We start from the raw sequence: 21,227 nt of genomic DNA, 5'->3' as shown, positions 1-21,227 counted from the left end.
AGATGCAGTCTGCATCTCTGCATCATTAGAGCTCTTGCCAAGGGGAGCCTTTTAAAATTAAGAGCAATTTCAAAAGAAAAGAGTGTCTTTGACCTGACTGGAGATGTACTGCCGCACGCTCAGACAGCAACATTTGGTCTCTTCCCACCTCCCCGGCCCCTCCAGGGTACCACCACGGAAAGTGGGACTTACTAAAAGACAGCTGGGAAGCTGAAACACCCTCTAAAACGACATCGAGTGCGACCGCTTCATGTACGTACACCGAAGCGGGGAGCTTTCGGAGACTGGGTGGATTCTCCAGTCTCTTTTTCTCATTGTACAGATTCTCAGTTGTCCAAAAAAAACCATCTGCCTCGTAACACTCCACAGCTTTAACTACCATGGCACGCTGATGACTTCCAAATGACCACAGCCAGCCCTGTCTTAGCCGCAGAACTCCAGGCTTACATCAACTATGGCCTATTTGGACCTGTACCTGTATATTGAAACGATCTCTCCAATGAACGAGGCCAACACAGAACTCGTGAAATTACCCCCAGACTTGCTGCCCTGGTCTTTTCCACCTCAGTAAATTGTTCCACATCCACACGACTGCTTAAGCCAAAATCCCAGGTGCTATTCTTGATTCTCTTTGTTCTTTCACTCCCTGCGTCTCAACTGGCAACAAGGTCTGCTGGTTCTACTTCCAAAATTTATCCCAAGTGCATCCACTCCATTCCACTATATTGCCAATGCCCTTCCCCCAGCCACCACATCTCTTGCTTTATCACTGGTCTACCCACTCCTACTCTGAACCTCTGTAATCCACGCATGACAGCAGCAGGGTCATCTTTTAAAATCACAAATCAGATCACACCACACGGCAGCTTAAAACCTTTGCCCAGTATACCTACTACTCAAAAAGCTTACCATTAAACTTAATATAAAACCCAGTTCTTTTCTCGCTTGAAAGTTCTAACAGAATTTGGCCCCATCCCACCTCTGTGATTCACCCTGTGTCTCTGCCAACTCCAGCTGTCCCACTGGGATCACATGGGACCTCTGAACACTACCTGTGCCGTCTGCCCGGAATGCTCTGACCCCCAGGCCTTTGTGTACTTCATGGCCTCTTCCTATTTGGAAGGAATCTGTTGTAAAAAATCCGTTGTAAAAAAGTCATCTCCTCAGAAAAGCCCTCCTTATGAACTCTAAGACAGCCAATCACAATACTACCCAAACAATACCTGCCCTTTGGCACATAAATCCACGTACAGGAATCTGTTCCAAAGAAACACTGGCAAAAACAGGCCAGAGACAATCAGACATCACTGCCTCCTGCTGTAAGAATACAACACCACCAACCAACTGACCTTGAAATGTAGACACTCTCACACACACACACACACACATCTGATCAAGCTTCTCTTGATCTAACTACCAATCTATAGGAAATCCAGGGGACAAAGGAATATGCAATCAGCAAAATCTAAAATATAGACACAGGGAACCAGGCAGGATAAACGATCCATTTTCTTCAACAAAATCATTGGTGTGGGAGGTGGGACACAGGGAAGAGGAACGAACAGGTTAAAAGAATTTTAGAGAGAAATAATCCAATTTCAGTCAATGACCCTTATTTGGACCCAGATTCACAAATACTGTTTAAATACGAAGAAATAATTGGTCAAGTTTAAAACCTTCTATTTCCGATACTTGAATGACTATTGTTACTACTGTGCAGTTGTGAGAACAGTATTCTGAATAAGTGTTTAAAAGTGAGTGTACATCTTTTAGAGACATATACTGAAACAGTTACGGATGAGTCATATAATGTGGGGCTTTGCTTCAAAATAATAGGGTAAGGCAGAGAAAATGGGTAGGGGTAGAGTTGAAACAAAACTGGTCAGGAGTTGATAACTTTTGAAGCCAGGCGATGATTAGATGGAGGGTCGTTAGACCAGTCTCTCTACTTCTGTTTATGTTTGAAATTTTTCACAATAAAAGTTTAGTTTAGGGGGGCGCCTGGGTGGCTCAGTCGTTAAGCGTCTGCCTTCGGCTCAGGGCGTGATCCCGGCGTTAGGGGATCGAGCCCCACATCGGGCTCCTCTGCTAGGAGCCTGCTTCTTCCTCTCCCACTCCCCCTGCTTGTGTTCCCTCTCTCGCTGGCTGTCTCTGTCAAATAAATAAAATAAAATCTTAAAAAAAAAAAAAGTTTAGTTTAAAGCCAACCAATTCCTCACTATAACACTATTTTATTTCTCAGCACATTAATGTCACAATGTAGTTTTTAATTGTTCATTTTGTGTTGACGGTCTACCTCTCCATACATATAAGCTTTATAAGAGCAAAAGCTTAGTCTTTACTGTTATTATCCCCAATGCCTAGAACAGTGCCAGGTTCCTGATTAATATTTCTGAATGAATAAATAAAACATCTGGGACCCTCCGCAGAGTTTTAAAAGATGCTAACTTCCCTGTGGCCAACAAAGCACCACGGGCCGGCAGGAGCTTACCTTCACTTCGATGAAGTCAGGATTCCCCAGGGACACCAGCTCGGCATACGCCTGGAGTTCATCCACATTCCATGCTTTCACTAGAGTCAGTCTGTACACAGTACGCTGTTGCTACAACAGAGGAAAAGCCAACCTTGTTTTTAAATTGGTGGAAGTCACACCTAAGAAGATTTTCAAATTTCTTCAATGAGAACCCAGCTAAGGTGAAATTCGGCGTGAACTTTTGTAAGTCCAAGTTATATTTTGTAGAAAGATGAAAAAAAAGTACACAATAAGAGTCCCGTAAGCCTTTTAAAGGCACAGATGTTAGCATGTATCTTCTCTTACTCATAATCTCTAACACTATATCAGGCACCCAAATGTTTCTTGACAACTACACACTGAATTAGATTTAGGAAGGAACAGTAAATTGATCAAATAGTTTAAGACTGTTGAAAATTAATTCAAATAACCTTCAGGCTTTCAGATACCAATCATTCAAGTGTTTAGGATAAGAATTTCTAATTACTCTTGTCTTCTTTCCTGCTTTCTCATCATTTAATGATCTCGTTGGCAGAAAAGGCACATTTAGGAACTGTCAGTGTTGTCACCTGTTTACCATTTAACCAAAAGAAGTACTGGTTTTCTGAAAAGCAATTAGACAACAGACATCAAAGGCTTTAAAAAGTTTATGACTTTGACTTTGTCACTTCCTTCCAGGACCCAAGACAAATTTTTAAATGTTCAAAGCCTTATTTCAACATCTCAGAACATTACTAATAATGGCTGAAAACCTAAAGCAAGAGTGGGGGGCAGGATCTACGACTTGCCTATAACCAATAGTGTGTGGCAAGGGTGATGTGACGTACGTGCTTATGTGTGCGTGATGGCACCCATCTGCAGCAAGCTCCCAGGCAATATCTATGCTTTAAGTAGCAAGGTTCAAAATACTTGAGAGAAAAACAAAGTGAGGTGAGAAATGAACAAAATGATATCAACCTCTCTACTTTTTGTCTATGTTTGAAGATTTCCGTAATTAGTGAAAAAGAAACACTTGAGATCTTTAATGAAAAACTCTAACGAACGGTATTAGGCAGCCATACCATAAAATGTTCTCATAAATTATTTTAAAATACAGTATATAATGCATGAAAAGACAAAAATCTTCCAGATTCTGCTTACATAGCTAGAATTCACCTAAAAAAATGGCAGAGAACTGCAGACCACTCTTATTTGTACTTACATACACAAAAATCTTACAGAAATTATAGCAAATAAGATTCGGCACTATGTTAAAAATTCTAGGAATGTGGGGCGCCTAGGTGGCTCAGTCAGTTGAGCGTTGGACTCTTGATTTCGGCTTAGGTCATGATCTCGGGGTCGTGGGATCAAGCCCTGTGTTGGGCTCTGTGCTCAGTGAGGAGTCTGCTGGAGAGTTTCGCTCTCCCTCTCCCTCTACCCCTCCCTGGGCTCATGCTCTCTCTCTAAAATAAATAAATGAAATCTTAAAAAAAATTCTAGAAATGCAAAGACGATTCATGACATGGTTCAACACAGAAAAATCCATGTGGTCATCTTCAGAGATATACAAAGATAGTTGATATAACTTAAAAGCCATCCCTAATTTTAAAACAAAATAGAATAAACAAGTCAAAGACCGTTTGGTAACTAAACAATTAAAACACATTCTTAACATAAAGAAAACACTCTCCTGAATCATGGAACACTACATCAAACACTAATGATGTACTGTATGGTGAATAACATATCATAATAAAAAAAAAGAAGAAAGAAAACATTCTCCAGTCAACAATGTCATTCTCAGTCATTTAAAAAATACAGGCATTCCCATTTAGCCAGGCTAACAGAAGAATGTCCACTCTGTTATTTTTATCAACACTTCCCCTGAAAGTTAAAATCAAAGCAATAAGGCAAGGGAACAAGAATTATGGGATACTATACAAAAAATAATTACTTGCAAATGATATAACTGGCTTCTTGGAAATCTAAGAAAGTCAACTAAAAAATTATGTTAAGGAAAACTGGCCAGTTACTAAATAAAAGTATAAAAACGAACAGCTTTCCTGGCATAGACTAGTGGGGTAAATATGGGTGCTGGGGCCAGACCAAATCCAAGACCACATACTTAGCTACCTCTATCCCTCTGTTCTCAGTTTTTTTCTTTTTCTTTCTTTCTTGCTTTCTTTCTTTCTTTCTCTTTCCTTCCTTCCTTCTTTCTTTTCTTTTTTTCTTTTCTTTTTTAATATTTTATTTAATTACTTGAGAGAGAACACAGAGGCAGAGGGAGTAGCAGACTTCCTGCTGAGCAGAGAGCCCAACATGGGACTCGATCCCAGGACCCTGGGATCATGACCTGAGCCGAAGGCAGACGCTTAACAACTGAGCCACCCAGGCGCCCCCGTTCTCAGTTTCTACCCTGTGTAAACTGGGGGTCCTACACAGGATAAAAAGCATGAATTCATGTAGAACTTAGAATCCAGACTGACGGCAGTAAATCCTAAACAGTATTAGCTACTAGATGCCAGCAAAGACCAATTATGAAATGCAAGCAAGGAAAATTCTACTTACAATTATAAAATACATTTATAAAATACCTAGTAATTAGTTTGTGAAATAACAAGGACAGTCAAGAAAATAAACTTTTCTGAGAGACCTAAACAAAAACTCACTGACATGGAGAGTCATGATAGATTTATAAACATAATGTTAACTCCAGTGGGAGTTTAAAATTCCCTTGAACAAATAAACTGGCAACGATACCAACAGTAACAATAGCAGGAGTTAGCAATTCCTCAGCACTTACCACATGCCAGCTGTTGTTTTAAGTGCTTAATATCATAGCGAAGATCCCAGTATTTGTCTAATCTTTACAACAAATCTTACAAAATAGGTTTGATTATTATCGCCACATTACAGTTATGAAATTGGGGCCTAGAGCTGCTGAATAAATTTCCCAAAGTTACACAGCTGGAAAGCAGCAAGGCTGGGATGTGAACCCAAATGGTATAGCTCTCTCTCGCTTTGTTAAACCTTTTAAAATTGTGAAATGAAACATACAAAGAGAAATGTATATCAAACATGTATGCGTAACTAAAGGGGTTAACATAAAGAAAACACCCATTGCTCAGCCGCCATCTGGCTCCCTTTGTCCCAAAAACACCTAACATCCTGACGTTCACATTACAGGTTTAGATTTTTGCCTGTTGGAACCATTGCCATGGAACCATTGTTCTTTGGTGTCTTGTTGCTGTCATTCAACATATTTATAAAATTCATCCATGTCACTGGATGTTCACATTGGCTTATTTTCTTTGTTGTCCAGTATTCCAGCATTTCAGTATACAACAATTCATTCAACCATTCCCCCACGGATAGACATTTGGATCATTCCTACTTTTTAGCTGTTATAAAACAATGCTGTTACACTTTTATGACACTGGAGTTGAATTCTGCCTGTTTTAGGAAACTGTATGAAATGCTGTTACGACATATATTCTTTTAGGTCTGGCTTCTTTCACGGAATTTGACATTTGTGAGATTATCCATACTGTTGGACGTGGCTGTACAGACACTTTCATTCCCGTTTAGTGCTCCATTATATGAACATACTGCTAGGGAAAGCTGTCTGTTTTTTCCCAGTTTGGGTCTCTCACAAAATAACGTTGCCATCGGCGTTATTATAGTTAACTCTTGAGAGGCACGAGAGCACACATTTTTCTTGGATGCACCTCAGAGCAGAAATGCTGGGTCACCGGATGTGTATTCGTGCAATTCTAGCAGATATTGCCAGCCCCGGCTTCCAAAGTCATTCCACCATACTTTCACCCTCAGTGTCGCAGAGTTCCAGCTGTTTCTCTTCTTCACAACACTTGGTGCTGTTAGTCTTTAAATTTTGCCACCCTTGCATTGCTTTATTTTGTATTTGCCTGATTACTAAAGAAGCTGATTATGTTTCTGGCCATTCGGATGTTGGCTTTTGTGAAGTACTTGTCCTAGTATTTTAAATATTTCTCTTTTGGGCTGTCTTTTTCCAACTGATTTTTTTTTTTTTTTGGAATTCTTTATATAATCTGGCTGTAAGAGGGCTATTATAAATGTCTTAGAGATATTTCCATACACTTTATGGCTTTCTTTTTCACTTCGTATCTCTTGATCAGCAGAAATAACTAATTTTCATACCTTTTTATCTATAGCATACTTATAATCAAATTGCTATAGACAAAGAGAAGCATTATGGGGTTACTGGAAAAGGAGTATTATTGGACTTGATTAGATTAGTTCTTTTCAAATTATCAACTTCACAGTCTGGGTTTTGCTGTGTCTGTGGGGAGCTTGCTCAATGGAATCATTTCAGAGACTTTATTTAAAGTCTGTTTAAAATTTGTTAAAGCAGTTCCTAAGGTCTCTAGAAGAACAAAAGGGTGTCAGACTAGTTAGGTTAGATTAAAACAAAAACTGGGTGCAGATGTGCTTGAAAGGTGAAAGCTGGAATTTCCTTTGCAAGTTATTTTACCCTTCTTTTTGTTAAAAAAAGAAAAAAAATGAGAGTGTAAACTGGATTGTATTCATTTAATTTGAATTAAACTTTTTTTTTTCCAGTTTGGGTATTTCGTACTTTTAATTTGCACAGGCACTGGAACGGTTATTACTGCAGAATTTTCTGAATGTGGCACGTTATCTGGTAGGGACAGGTGTATAGTGTGATACCACAGAATATAAAAACGAGGATGAAGGTATTTAATTCAGGCAAACAGTTTAGCTACGTGCTGTTTAGTGTTCAATGTTATTTGTAAAATGTCTCGATGTGATTTGTCAAAAGTGTCAAGATGTTGGCATATTATAATTTCACGTATTTTCTGTTAAATTTGAGAGTCTAAGATCCCCCCCCCCCCGATCTGCCCCAGTGGTGCAAACACAGTAACATGGGGGAGGGAGGGGAGATATTTAAAAGTAACATCACATCAAATGTAGCTGGTCTCTAGCAAGAGACCTAGATGTTCACCTCTAAAATTTAGACCAGATCTTTGTGACAGAGTTTAAATTTGTGTTTTAACTTATGTTGTTTCTTAGAGGGAAGCAGTACATGAACTGAAAACACATGGACTAAAAACTGAGGTCAAAATACCGAAGGTAAATGTTAAATGTTTATCAAAGGGAACCAAGGGAGAAAAGGATTCAGTACAGGGCAGAAAAGGCCTGCGTCGTCAGGAAGGACAGGAGAAGGGAGGAAAAAGTATAAGATGAAGAAAGAACCACAGAGTAACAATTAGGCTATGGCTCTGGAGTCAACTGTGAGTTCAAGCATGCCCCCTGTGCCTCTGCAAAATGGGAGAGTAATCGTCAGCATCCTACGGTGTTACTGTAGAATTAAAAGCACTAAAACAAGGGACTCAGAACATGGTTTGGCACAAAGAAGGGTATGAATACATTTCAGCTACCATCACCACCACCACCACCACAGCTGCTCCACAGATTCATTTGTTTCCACAGGCATCAGCCAATAGTCATTGGGTCCTTCTCTATGCCAGGCACAATTCTAGGTGCTGGAGATATGACAAGGAACAAAGCAAAGTGTCGTCTGTTGTATAACTTACATTCTATTCTGGTAAGTGAACAAAGCCAGAGTCAGAAAAAAACAGCAACAGTAGTAATACCAAAAGCAGAGGAGCCAGGAAACCGGCAAAAGTAAGACTCCGCCACTGCTGTCTTCTGCACTATCTCCTCAATTTACAAAAACCAAAGTGAATATTGACCACATTGCATGCTCATCAGAAAGTTCCTTTTTTTTTAAAGATTTTATTTATTTATTTGAGAGAGAGAGAGACAGCCAGCGAGAGAGAGAACACAAGCAAGGGGAATGGGAGAGGAAGAAGCAGACTCCCAGCGGAAAAGCCTGACGTGGGGCTCGATCCCAGAACTCCGGGATCACACCCTGAAACGAAGGCAGACGCTTAATGACTGAGCCACCCAGGCGCCCCCAGAAAGTTAATTCTGAATTGAATGACTTAAAGCAAAAACAAAACAAAACAAAAACACCTCAAAATCAAAACAATTCCTCACTGATGACTATTGTTTCTAAAAACAAAGGAATATTTTAATACCTCTCCTAGAAACTGGGCAATCTATCAAACTCCTTAGAAACCACACCTATTATTGAAATGGCTTTAACTAAGTTTTATACTATTCGTGGGAGACAAAACAAAATGTGTCAATCTGATAAGGCAAATAAACAAAGAAGGAGAAAATAAATTCAAAGATACAACTTATGATGCAACCAAATGAAACATTCTTTACATTCAAAGATAAGCAGGAAAACTGTTATAGAATTAATCTCAAAATAAATTAAGTAGCCCAACTTAATTTCAATTTCAACCTTAATGAACAACTGAAAACGCAGACCAAGGAAAGAGGGTAAAGACAAGGTTATAAAACTCAGTGAAGAAAATCTGATTGAACAGGAAATCATTCAAGGAAACTCATCAAGCCACTAACAACATTTACTTCCCAAAAAGGAAGAGAAAGGTTGTAGGTTTATTATTTACGTTTCTTCTAAAAGATCCACAGAACACCATGAAGTGTACTAATATACACATTACAAAAGTCTCAGGAGAGGGAAGAAAAAAATAGCAAAAAGAATATTTAAAAAAGAATGGCCAAAAACTTCAAAAATTTGATGAAAAACATAAATCTACACATCCAAGAATCTCAACAAACTCCAAAAAGGATAAACTCAGAGACCCATACTGAGACACATTATAATCAAACTGTCAAAAGACAAAAGGAATCTTGAAAGCAGCAAGACAGAAGTGACTTATCACATATGAAAGGTCCTTGACAAGATCTAGAGCCAATTTCTCATATTTCTCATCACCAACCATAGTAGTCAGGAGGCAGTGGGATGACAATTAAACATCTGAGAGAAAAAAAACTATCAACCAGGAACATTATACCTGGCAAAACCATCTTTCAAAAAATCAAGGAGAAACTAAGCCACTTCCAGATGAAGAAAAGCTGAGGAAGTTCCTGTGAGCAGACCTGCCCTAGGAGAAATGGTAAAGGGAGTCCTTCAGAACAACAGGAAAGGACACCAGACAGTAACTTGAAACCATATGAAGAAATAAAGAACTCCAATAAAGGTAACTACATTGATAAATATAAAAGCCAGTATTATTCTATTTTTGGTCTGTAACTCTTTTTGTTTCCTATGTGATCTGAAAGACAGCTACATTAAAAAGTAACTACAAATCTATGTTAAACAGGCATGCAGTATATAAAAATGTAATCTGTGAAGTTAACAACATAAAGGAGGAAGTTGGAGTTGTACAGGATGTAATTAAAGTTAATTTAGCCAGAAGTCAAACTAGACTGTTATAAATTAAAGGTCTTAGAATAACTATAAAGAAAATAACTAAAAAAATATACAAAAAGGAAAATGAAGAGGGAATCAAAAGGTACACTGGAAAAAAAAATCAATCAAACTAAAAAAGGCAATACTGGAAGAAATGAGAAACAAAAAGATGCAAGACATAAAATCATACAAGTCTTTATCGATAATCATTTTAAACGTAAGTTGATTAAATTCACCCATTAAAGGACAGAATGGATTTTTCTTTCAAAAATTAAAGATTTCTATGCTGTCTACAAAATAGATTCACTTTAGATCCAAAGATACAGATAGGTTGAAAGTGAAAGGATGGGGAAAACTACATTCCATGCAAACAGTAACCAAAAGAGAGCTGGGGTGGCTATACTCTGATTATCAGACAAAATAGATTTTAAGTAGAAGATTGTTTCAAGAGGCAAGAAAGGTCCTTACATATTGATAAAATGGTTAACTCATCAAGCTATAACAATCATAAACATATATGCACCAAACAACAGGCACACACAGGGGATCTTCAATAAGATTAACAGCCAATTTCTCACCAGGAGTATTGTCAAACCAGGAAATCCCACATGAGCTTTTGGTGTCCAGAGTTTTTATTGGAGCTCTATCACATACTGCCCACATGGCTAAACTTGGGTTTCCAGACCCTGCTGGAGGTTCAGGGTCATACTTTTAGTTATCAGTTCCTCTGAAGATTAGAACTAGTAATTGAATTAATTATGAAACTAACAAGGCTCCAAAGCCTCCACCATAAATCGTATTTCTAGACTGTCCAGTGGTCAAAGCCCCCACGCAAACAAAGATACTCCTATTAGGTAGGACATTTCAAGAATCAAGAGATATCTCCTAGTAGCCAAGGGCAAAAGCCATACATCTTAGGTAAAATTAATTTTTCACTACACACCAATGGACCAGAGGAAAAGCAAAAATGGAAAATACTTTGAGATGAATAAAAACAAAACCACAATGTATCAAAACTTATGAAAAACTGAAAAAGCAGTGCTTGGAGAAAAATTAATGGCTGTAAACACCTACATTAAACAAAAAGATCTCAAACATTAAGCTAAGTTCACACCTCAAGTATCTAGAAGAGTAAATTAAAATAAAAGCAAAAAGTAAGAAAGATATAATAAAGATGAGAACAGAACGGAACTAAAAGAGAGAATGGAGAAACACCAGAAAAGAAAGAAACCTCAAGTTGGTTCTATGAAAACATCAACACAATTGACAAATCTGCAACTAGACTAAAAAAGAGAGAAGACACAACTAAAAGCAGAAATGAAAGTGCAGACAATATTGCCAACCTTGCAGAAATAAAAAGGGGTATAAGAGAATACTGTGAACAACTGTATGCCAACAAATTAGATACAACCTAGATTAAATGCACAAATTCCTAGAAACACACAAATTGCCAAAAATGACTCACAGAGAAATGGAAAATCTGAACAGACCTATAACAAGTAAAGAGATTAAATCAGTAATCAAAAAACTCCCAACCAAAAAAAGTCCAGAAACAGATGGTTTCCCTGGTGAAATCTGCCAAACGTTTCAAGAATACATCTCAAACTCTTCCTGTTAACAGGAGAAAAGGGAACACTTTTGAACTCCTCCAAAGCCATATTACCTTTGAACCAAAGATATCACAAGAAAATACCCGGTATCCCTTATGAACATAAATGCAGACATCCTCAATGAAATACTATCACACCAAATCCAATAGCATATTAAAATATTATGCAGCATGAATAAGTGGGATTTATCCCAGGAATGAAAAAGAGAACATACTGCATGAATTCATTTATATGAATTATCCAGAACAGGTGTACCCTTAGAAACAGAAAGCAGATTTGTGGTTGTGAGCAAATGGGTAGGGAGGAGGGAGAGTAACAACTTACTGAATACAAGACATTATTTTGGAATGACGAAAATGTTCAGGAACTAGGTAGAGGTAGTAATTGAATAACATCATGAACTGTACTAAGTGCCAGTGAATTCTTCACTTTAAAATGGTTAACACGGGGAGCCTGGGTGGCTCAGTCGTTAAGCATCTGCCTTCGGCTCAGGGCATGATCCCAGCGTTCTGGGATCGAGCCCCACATCAGGCTCCTCCACTGGAAGCCTGCTTCTTCCTCTCCCACTCCCCCTGCTTATGTTCCCTCTCTCACTGGCTGTCTCTCTCTCTCTGTCAAATAAATAAATAAATAATCTTTTAAAAAAATAAAATAAAAATAAAATGGTTAACTTTATGTTATTTGAATTTCATCTCAATAAAAAATTAAAAAATTCCTGTCAAAATTCCAGCTGCCCATTTTTCAGCAGGGGAAGCTGATTTTCAGAGAAATGCATATGGACCCAAAGAGCCAAAATAACATTGAAAAAGAACAAATCTGGGGGACTCACACTTCCTGATTTCAAGACTTACTCAAAGCTATACTAATCAAGATTGTGTGATATTGGCATAAGAACAGACATATGGATCAATGGAATAGAACTGAGTCCAGAAGTAAACCCACACATATGTAGACAATTGATCTGACAGGCATGTCAAGTCCATTCAGTGGAGGAAAAATAGTGTCTTTGACAAACAGTCCTGAGACAACAGGATATTCACATGCAAATGTATGAAGTGGAACCCCTACATTACACTGTACATGAAAATTAAGTCAAAACTGATCAAAGATCTATATGTAAGAGCTAAGACAATGCAACTCTTTCAAAAGCACAAGCAGCAAATGAAAAAAAAAATAAGCTGAACTTCATCAAAATGAAAAACTTGTGCTTCAGTCTGGCGGTCCCTCAAAAAGTTAAACATACAATTACCGTAAGACCTAACAATTCCATTCCTAGGCAGATACACCTGAAAGAATTAGAAACACAGGTTCACACTACAACTTGAACATGAATATTCACAGCCCGTTATTTGTAAGAGCCAAAAGGTAGAAACACCCAATGTCCATCACTGAAGAAAGGATAAACAAAATGTAGTATATCCATACGACGGAGTACTCTTCAGCTAGGAAAACAAAGGATGAGGATCTGATTCAAGCAATCACATGAATGAATCTTCCAAACAATTATGCTAACCAAAAGAAGCCAGACACTATTAAAATGGTCTGGAATTAAATAATGCTAACAGTTGCACAACTTTGTGAATAAACTAAAGACCAGTGAATTTATATACTTTAAAAAGGTAAATTTATGCTCTGTGAATTATATCTCAATTTTTTAAAATAATATCTATTTTGTTATATTAGTCACCATACAGTATATCCCCAGTTCTCGATGCAATGTTCCATGATTCATTACTTGCATATAACACCCAGTGCACCATGCAATATGTATATATCTCAATTTTAAAAATAAGAAGAAGATTGAACATCTATAAGCATCTCCGGAAGTCAGAAAGTGAATGGTAATCTAAATACAGGAAAGAAAAAAGGGAAATAAAAGCAGAAATTGATGTAAGATGAAATACTCATAAAATATTTCAAACTATCAGAAGAATTAATATTGTTAAAATGTCCATAATACCCATAACTAACTATAGATTCAATGCGATGCCTATCAAAATACAATGGGATTTCAGCAAATCAAAAAACAATCTGAAAATTTGTATGGAACCACAAAAGACCCACAATAACCAAAGCAATCTTCAGAAAAAAGAACAAAGCTGGAGCCCTCACATTTCCTGCCTTCAAAGTTTACTACAAAGCTATTATAATCAAACCAGTATGGCAGTGGCATAAAGACAGACAAATAAACCAATGGGCTGGTGATGGGTAGTAAGGAGGGCACGTATTGCATGGTGCACTGGGTGTTATACGCAACTAATGAATCATTGAACTTTACATCAAAAATAAATAAATTAAATTAAATTAAATTAAAAAACCAATGGAACAGAGAGCCCAAAATAAACCCATGCATGTACGGTCAGCTAATAATCGACCAGGGAACCAAGAATACTCAATGGGGAAAGGACAGTCTCTTCAATAAATGCTGAGAGGAAAACTGGATAGTCATGTACAGAGCAATGGAAACAGACCCTTATCTTACAACACTCAGCAAAATTAACTTGAAATGGATTAAAGACTTACACATTATGACCTGAAACCATAAAACTCCTAGAAGAAAACACAGAGAAAAAGTTCTCTGACACTAATCCTGGTAATGACTTTTGGATATGACAACAAAAGCACAAGCAGCAAAAGCAGAAACAGACAAATGGGACTATATCAAGCTAAAAAGCTTCCGCACAGCAAAGGAAATCATCAACAAAATTAACATACAACTTATGGAATGGGAGAAAATATTTACAAACGATTTTCTGATAAAGGGTTAATATCTGAAGAACTACAAACTCAGTAACAAAAATACACAAACAATCTGATTTTAAAATGGGCAGAGGAACTGAAACAGACATTTTTCCAAAGAAGACATCCAAATGGCCAACAGGTACATGAAAAGATGCTGGACATCGGGGAAACGTAAATCAAAACCACAATGAGATACCTGCTCACACATGTTAGAATAGTTATCCTTGAGAAAACAAGTGTTGACAAGGATGTGGAAAAAGAGAACCCTTTTTAGATTTGGGGTTCAGGGAACTGTTAGTGGGAATGTAAACTGGTACAGTCACTATGAAGGATTCTCAAAATATAAAAATAAAACTGGCATATGATCCAGCAACCCCATCTTTGGGTATATATCCAAAGGAAATGAAAACAGGATATTCAAAATAGCCAATATATGGAAACAACCTAAGTGTCTATCAACAGATGAATAGTTCAAGAACATGTGGTGTGAGCGCGCGCGCGCGCACACACACACACACACACACACACACAGGACTATCACTCACCCATGAGAAAGAATAAAATATTCCCATTTGTAACAAAATGGATAAACATGGGCATCAAAGGCATTATAATAAGAGAGGTAAATCAAACAGAGAAAGACAAATACAACTCGCTGACCCTTGGACAACACGGTTTTGAACTATGTGGCTCTACTTACACATGGATTTTCAGAGGGCACATAGGTACAGTATTGTAGATGTATTTTCTCTTCCTTGATGTTCTCAGTAACATTTTCTTTTCTACTTCTTACTTTCTTGGAAGAATACAGTATAATATATAGAACATTCAAAATATGTGTTGGGGGTCAAAAGTTAATATGCAGATTTGCCACTGCACAGGGGGTTGATGCCCTGAACCCCTATGATGTTTAACAGTCAACTGTATGATATCATTTATATGTGGAATTTATAAAAGCTGAACTCATGGAAACAGAGTAGAATGGTGGTTACTAGGGGCTGGGGGGGTGGGGTTGGAGAGATACTAGTCAAAGGGTACAAGCTTGCAGTTATAAGATGAATAAAGTTCTAGAGATCTAATGCACAGCATTGTGATTAATAGTTAACACTATCTTACATCATATACTTCAAAGCTGCTAAGAGACTAATCTTGAATGTTCTCACCATAAAGAAAAAGATAATTATTGGATGTGATGGAAGTGTTAGCTTACACTACCATGGTTATCATATCGCATTACATAAATGTATCAAATGAACACACCTTAAACTTACAAAATGTCATATGTCAATTATCCATTATAAATCTCAACAAAAAACCAGAAACGAGCAACAACTATGGACATTTGATCTATTACAAAATTGACACGATAGAACAAGGTAGAAAAGGATGGTATTTTAAATAAACAGTGCTAGGTGAAATGGATGTTCATGTAGGGGGTTAAAAGCACCCACACTTAAAAAAATTCTTTAATGGATTATAGACCTAAATGTGAGAGAAAAATAACCAAAATATTTAAACAATAAGAATCTCTTCATGACTTTCTTAAACAGTTTAAAACGCACGCAACAGAAAAGCAAGCCTGATTAAGCTAGACTACATTAAAATTAGCAACTTCTCCTTATCAAAAGATATGAGAAAAGAAAGAGACAAGCCATAGACTGAAAAAAGACATTTCCTCATAGCTACCATATATAAATAACTTCTACAAACCAATAAGAAAAAAGACAAATGTTGGGGCGCCTGGGTGACTCAGTCATTAAGCGTCTGCCTTCGGCTCAGGGCGTGATCCCAGAGTCCTGGGATCGAGCCCCACATCAGGCTCCTCTGCTGGGAGCCTGCTTCTTCCTCTCCCACTCCCCCAGCCTGTGTTCCCTCTCTCGCTGGCTGTCTCTCTCTCTGTCAAATAAACAAATAAAATCTTTAAAAAAAAGAAAAAAGACAAATGCAAAAGAAATATCGGCAAAAGCCATAATGTCCCTGTATGGCCTTGAATAAGAATGGTTTTTATGACTTAAGGACAGAGAACACTAACTTTGAAGCAAGTATCCTTCTCAAAAGAGGGTATCCAAATGACCAGTGAATAGAAATGCAAATTCAATCCCCAAGAAAATACTGTTTCACCACCACCACAAAGACTGACAAAACCAGTTGGTGGCAAGGATGCGAAACAACTGGTACGCACTGCTGTTAGGAGTGTAAATTCATACGTTACTTTAGAAATCGGCATGACCTACTAAAGGTGAGTGCATGCATACCAAATGACCCAGCAATTCTAGATACACGGCCAACATTAATGAGCAAATACATACAGCAAAACACATGCACAGGAATATTACTAACAGGATGATTCATGATAGCCAAAAACTGGAACGACGTGACTATTCCTCAACAGTAAAATAGATTAACTGTAGCATATTCATATAATGAAATACAACAATGAAAATGAAGGGACTACAACTGCATGCATCATGGATAAATCTGACAACCCTGTAAAGAAAAATACAGTTGACCCTTGAACAACAAGGGTTTGAACTGCACAGATCCACTTATACGTGAATTTTTTATGGTTCGGTATAAATGTAGTTTCTCTTCCTCATGACTTTTTAACATTTGCCTTTCTCTAGCTTACTTTATTGTAAGAATACAGTACATAATACATATAACATACGAAATACGTGTCAATCGACTATGCTATGGGTAAGGCTTCTGGTCAACAGCAGGCTTTTAGTAGCTGGTTTCTGGGGGGCAAAAGTTATACATGGATTTTCAACTGCACAAGAGGGCAAGCACCCCAACCCCGGCATTGTTCAAGGGTCAGTTCTGTACTGTATGATTCCATTTCTATAAAGTTCGAAAACAGGGAAAACTATCTTACAGTGTCAGAAGTCAAACAGTGACTGTTTTTAGACCAAAGAGGGGCTAATGACCAGGAGGAAACATGAATGGTGCAGAAGGGTGACTGTGAAGGTGTTCTTAATATTGTATTTCTTAAGCTGCTTGCTGAACACAGAGGTGTGTTCATTTTATAATAATTCACCAAGCCGTCCACTTAAGCTCTGTGCACTTTCCTGTAAGGATGATATACTCTAATAATAAATCCTATGAGAGATGAAATATAAGCAAAATGCTGGGAAAAGGCACTCATTTTTTTTCCCCAAGCCCTTTATGTTATATACACAAGTATTCATGGATAATGTGATAGATGTATTTGACTTGAAATATTCCAATGCCTCCTCCACCCCCAAAACACAGGGGAGACAGATGAAACAAGAAATGAAGACTGCCGATAGTTGTCAAAGTGAAGATCACAGTTACACAGGAACTCTTTGTATTATTCTCTTTTCTCTTGCGTGTTTTAAAAATCTATAATAAAAAGTTTAAAAATATATAACTGTGAGTTAGACAGAATTCTGTTGTTTCTAATTAGGCAGCTTTCAGTGCTACATAGTCTGGATGAGGTTATTATATCCCAGGACTACAGCTCTTAATTCCAACAATTTATCTTGACAGTTGCAATTCAAGACGAACTCAAGTTGAAGCTGTGTCAAAACAAGATAAAATGGTCTCCTAAAATATGGTACTGAGTTACTAGTAATCAAAGAAATGCAAATTGAAGCAGTAATGAGGTACCATTTTGGGTTATCAGATTGGCAAAGATTTTTTAAAATAGCAATATCCAGTGCTGCCTAGAGTTTAACAAGACAGGCATATTCACTCACTGATGATTAAAGCAGAATTCAGTAAAAACACCTTGGAAAGTAACACAGCAACATGATTAAAGAACCTGAAAAATACTCAAATCTGTTGACCCAATAATTGCACTTCCAAAATTTTCACCTTTGGAAATGATAAAAATTGTGGACAAATACGGATGAATAAGAATGTTCATTCCAGCTTTATTTATAATAATGAGATATTATAAACTCTCAAGAGCTTCAATCCCAGGAAAGAGAAAGATGATTTATGACATAACTATTTAACACTAAAGATGATATTTCAGAGCGGTGGTTATGAATCCTAACATAGCAGAGAAACACACTCCTAACAAAGGGAGAGAGCTCAATAGAGATGTGATTTTCAGAAAGGGGTAGGAAATGGGGAGGGGGACTTGTGTTTTTGTACTTGTTCCTATTGAGAATGACTGGTTTTAGAAGAATGTTTAATGATGAGGGATAATTTTTATGTTATAGTGTTGAATTTTTAAAAGGCTAAAGACAAAAGTGTACTTATATGGTATTATTAATGACATAAAAGAGGCTTGGAAGGAAATATAATGAAAGTTGGGGGGTCAGAAAACATGTACACACACACACACACACACACACACACACTTTTTAGTAGTACTGACTCTTGAGATGAGACTGAATCAGCTTAATAGTCTCTTGATATTCCTGATTTCAACTATCCATTATAGCAGATGGCTTAAACTAAATTCTCCTGCCCAAAGACCAGAAATTTAGTAAAGGATACAGAAAAAGATTTGCCTTGGGTTCAGCAGAGCCTCAGAAGACCATGCATATCCACTGGAATACGAGACAGAGCATGCCCGGAGTTTGAAGAGCCATGTGCCTCTACAAGTTACTTAAATAGCAAAAAAGAAAGAAGGGCTTGACATTCTCCTGGCAACATGGCTAATATGTAGGAAGATGTTGCCTGTGTGAAGGAGTAGGAGGAGGGTGAAACCGTATATGTGCTCTACGTATAGATACAGAAGAGACCACACACGCAGACACGTATTATAGTGCATAAACAGACACATACGCAAAGGGGTTCATCTCTTGAGGACCCACAAGAAGTGAAAGTTCAGAAGGGCAAAAGGCAAAAGACAAAGGAGGCTAAGGGCACTGGCAGTTGAATGACAGAAGGAGAGACTGTAAATAAATACCCAATAGCAGGGGGAAAAAAATTCCCATTAGAGGATTTAAAAGGCAGCAATATCTACACTTCAGAAAAGCCCAAGAGTAATATGGAGCATTGTTTCTCCATCCTTTGGAGGCTGGGAGAAAGTGGAAGACGTGGCTCCACTGGCATTTTTTTTTTTTTTTAAGATTTATTTATTTATTTATTCGACAGAGATAAGAGACAGCCAGCGAGAGAGGGAACACAAGCAGGGGGAGTGGGAGAGGAAGAAGCAGGCTCATAGCGGAGGAGCCTGACATGGGGCTCGATCCCGTAACGCCGGGATCACGCCCTGAGCCGAAGGCAGACGCTTAACCGCTGTGCCACCCAGGCGCCACTCCACTGGCATTTTAACAGGACAGTTTTCACTGTGTGAAAATGAACTGTGCCCTGAGAACCACTAATGTAGAAATTTACAACATGGGAACGCAAGGAAAAGGAATGAGAATAATAATCTTTAAGAAAAGATAAATAAGGGAGAAAGAATATAAAGAATAAAGACAAAACAAAAATAAATGAAAGAGAATAAGTAAACGCTAAGGTTTCTAGAGGAAAAAAGAGCTGAGCACAAAAATCATAGGGCCACTCTCTCTACTTTCCACGTGACAGAACCTCTAAAGTCCAAAGCCTCTGCCACAAGGTGAATGAGAGACGTAGCCTATCTACAGAAGAGTAAATACGAGTCAGGTAAACAATGTCATAAAACCCAATAAGTAGAAGATCGTGTTACTGCCTACACCAGGGTGCATACACAGACTCCAATCACCGAAGCAACATCGACTCGGATGACTGCGGATATTGACAAAGAAGTAAAATCTCTGGCAATGTTCCCACAGGCAAGGTCCATCCATCATCCTGCAGCAGACACAAACAGAAACACCTGAATCCAAAGGGTACAGAAGATGGTATGAGGAGGCTATCTCAATATAGCCAAAACACATCCGGCAGAACTACTGACAGTAAATTTGAAAGGAATATGGAATGGCCAGAAACCATACACCCCTAAATTCAATAAATCCTATAGATCTATTTCTCCAGAAATATTACTTGGAACAATGCGTGAATTTAAGCCCTAAATGTTATATACTAAAGGCTCCCTTCCTGGGGAATTAACTGTCCAAATGCAAACATTTTATAGTTAAGAAATGTTCAGATTGTTTTAACCCACGAATTAACCTCCCTGTGCCTAAACTTGGCTCTGGGTGGGGGGGTGGGGGGGAATGAGTCATTAGAAGGTGACTAAGTGCATGAAGTAAGCCTATAAAATTTCCTCCCTGGAAAGCTTAACAGTGACAAGATGTGCCTGTGTATACAGAACTCTAGCTCATGTCTGACTCATAAGAAAGTGAATCTGGAATGACAGCAAGATGAGCCTGGAAGAAGGGTAGATGGCACTCGCTATACAGATACTAAAATGCCAAAAATTAAGCCTTTCATCCAAATCCTTACTAATCTGATTCACATTATTTACCAAATAGGACGTATAATGGACATATGGTCAAAAGGATACTTCATCTCTTGAGCCATCCCCACTGCAATATAGATGAAATGAAAAATGAGAAGTCCACAGATAAAGCTAGCTGAAAAAAATATAATGAAACAGCCTTGTGGCCAGGAATTGGACCTAGCAGCCTGTTAGAGCACCCGTGTAAGCAAAAATAACCTCCTACTCAAGAAGAGCCTGCAAACAATTTCCAAAGATGTGTGGAAATGTGACATTCCCCGAAGACAGCCAACATAGTCCACAATTAGAAAATAAACTCCAGTAAAAGAAAATTAAAGTGACAGAGCCGGCAACTTTAAAATAAGCGACAAACAGAAGATGACTTCATAAAGACGGCAACCTTCCCAAATTAAACTACAAATTCAGCGCAATTCCAATCAATATCCCAAACTTGTGTGTGTGCCTGTGGTTGTTGGGTACGAAAACTGACAAATTGGTTCTAAAATAAAGATGAAAATGTATTATAAAGGCACTAAGAATCAGCAAGACAATTTTGAAGAAAAAACAATTTTGATTGAAGAGTCTTTGGTGCTAAATATCAAGTCTTATTAAAGCTATAGTAACCATGTGGCAATGAGACAAGAAAGAAAGACCAATGTAAGACAGTAGAGAGTTTAGAAACATCCATGAATA

At 37.9% G+C, this 21,227-nt stretch overlaps 1 protein-coding gene across 4 annotated transcripts in view; it reads right to left on the bottom strand.

Annotated features, from left to right (window-relative positions):
- Nucleotides 1–21,227, bottom strand: part of LOC113267757 (S-adenosyl-L-methionine-dependent tRNA 4-demethylwyosine synthase TYW1) — a 226,705-nt gene that overhangs the window by 54,175 nt on the left and 151,303 nt on the right. For all 4 annotated transcript variants that reach the window (XR_008960331.1, XR_007191247.2, XM_026515934.4 and 1 more), the window contains one exon: nucleotides 2,492–2,602. Coding sequence is in view for 2 of the 4 variants with exons in the window: in XM_026515934.4 (XP_026371719.3) it covers nucleotides 2,492–2,602 (111 nt within the window). In the remaining 2 variants the exon portion in view is untranslated. The remainder of the gene's footprint in view (nucleotides 1–2,491; nucleotides 2,603–21,227) is intronic.

The sequence above is a fragment of the Ursus arctos genome, unplaced genomic scaffold, assembly GCF_023065955.2.
Source record: "Ursus arctos isolate Adak ecotype North America unplaced genomic scaffold, UrsArc2.0 scaffold_2, whole genome shotgun sequence".
Lineage (NCBI taxonomy): Eukaryota > Metazoa > Chordata > Mammalia > Carnivora > Ursidae > Ursus > Ursus arctos.
This window is presented reverse-complemented; position numbering and strand designations above follow the sequence as displayed.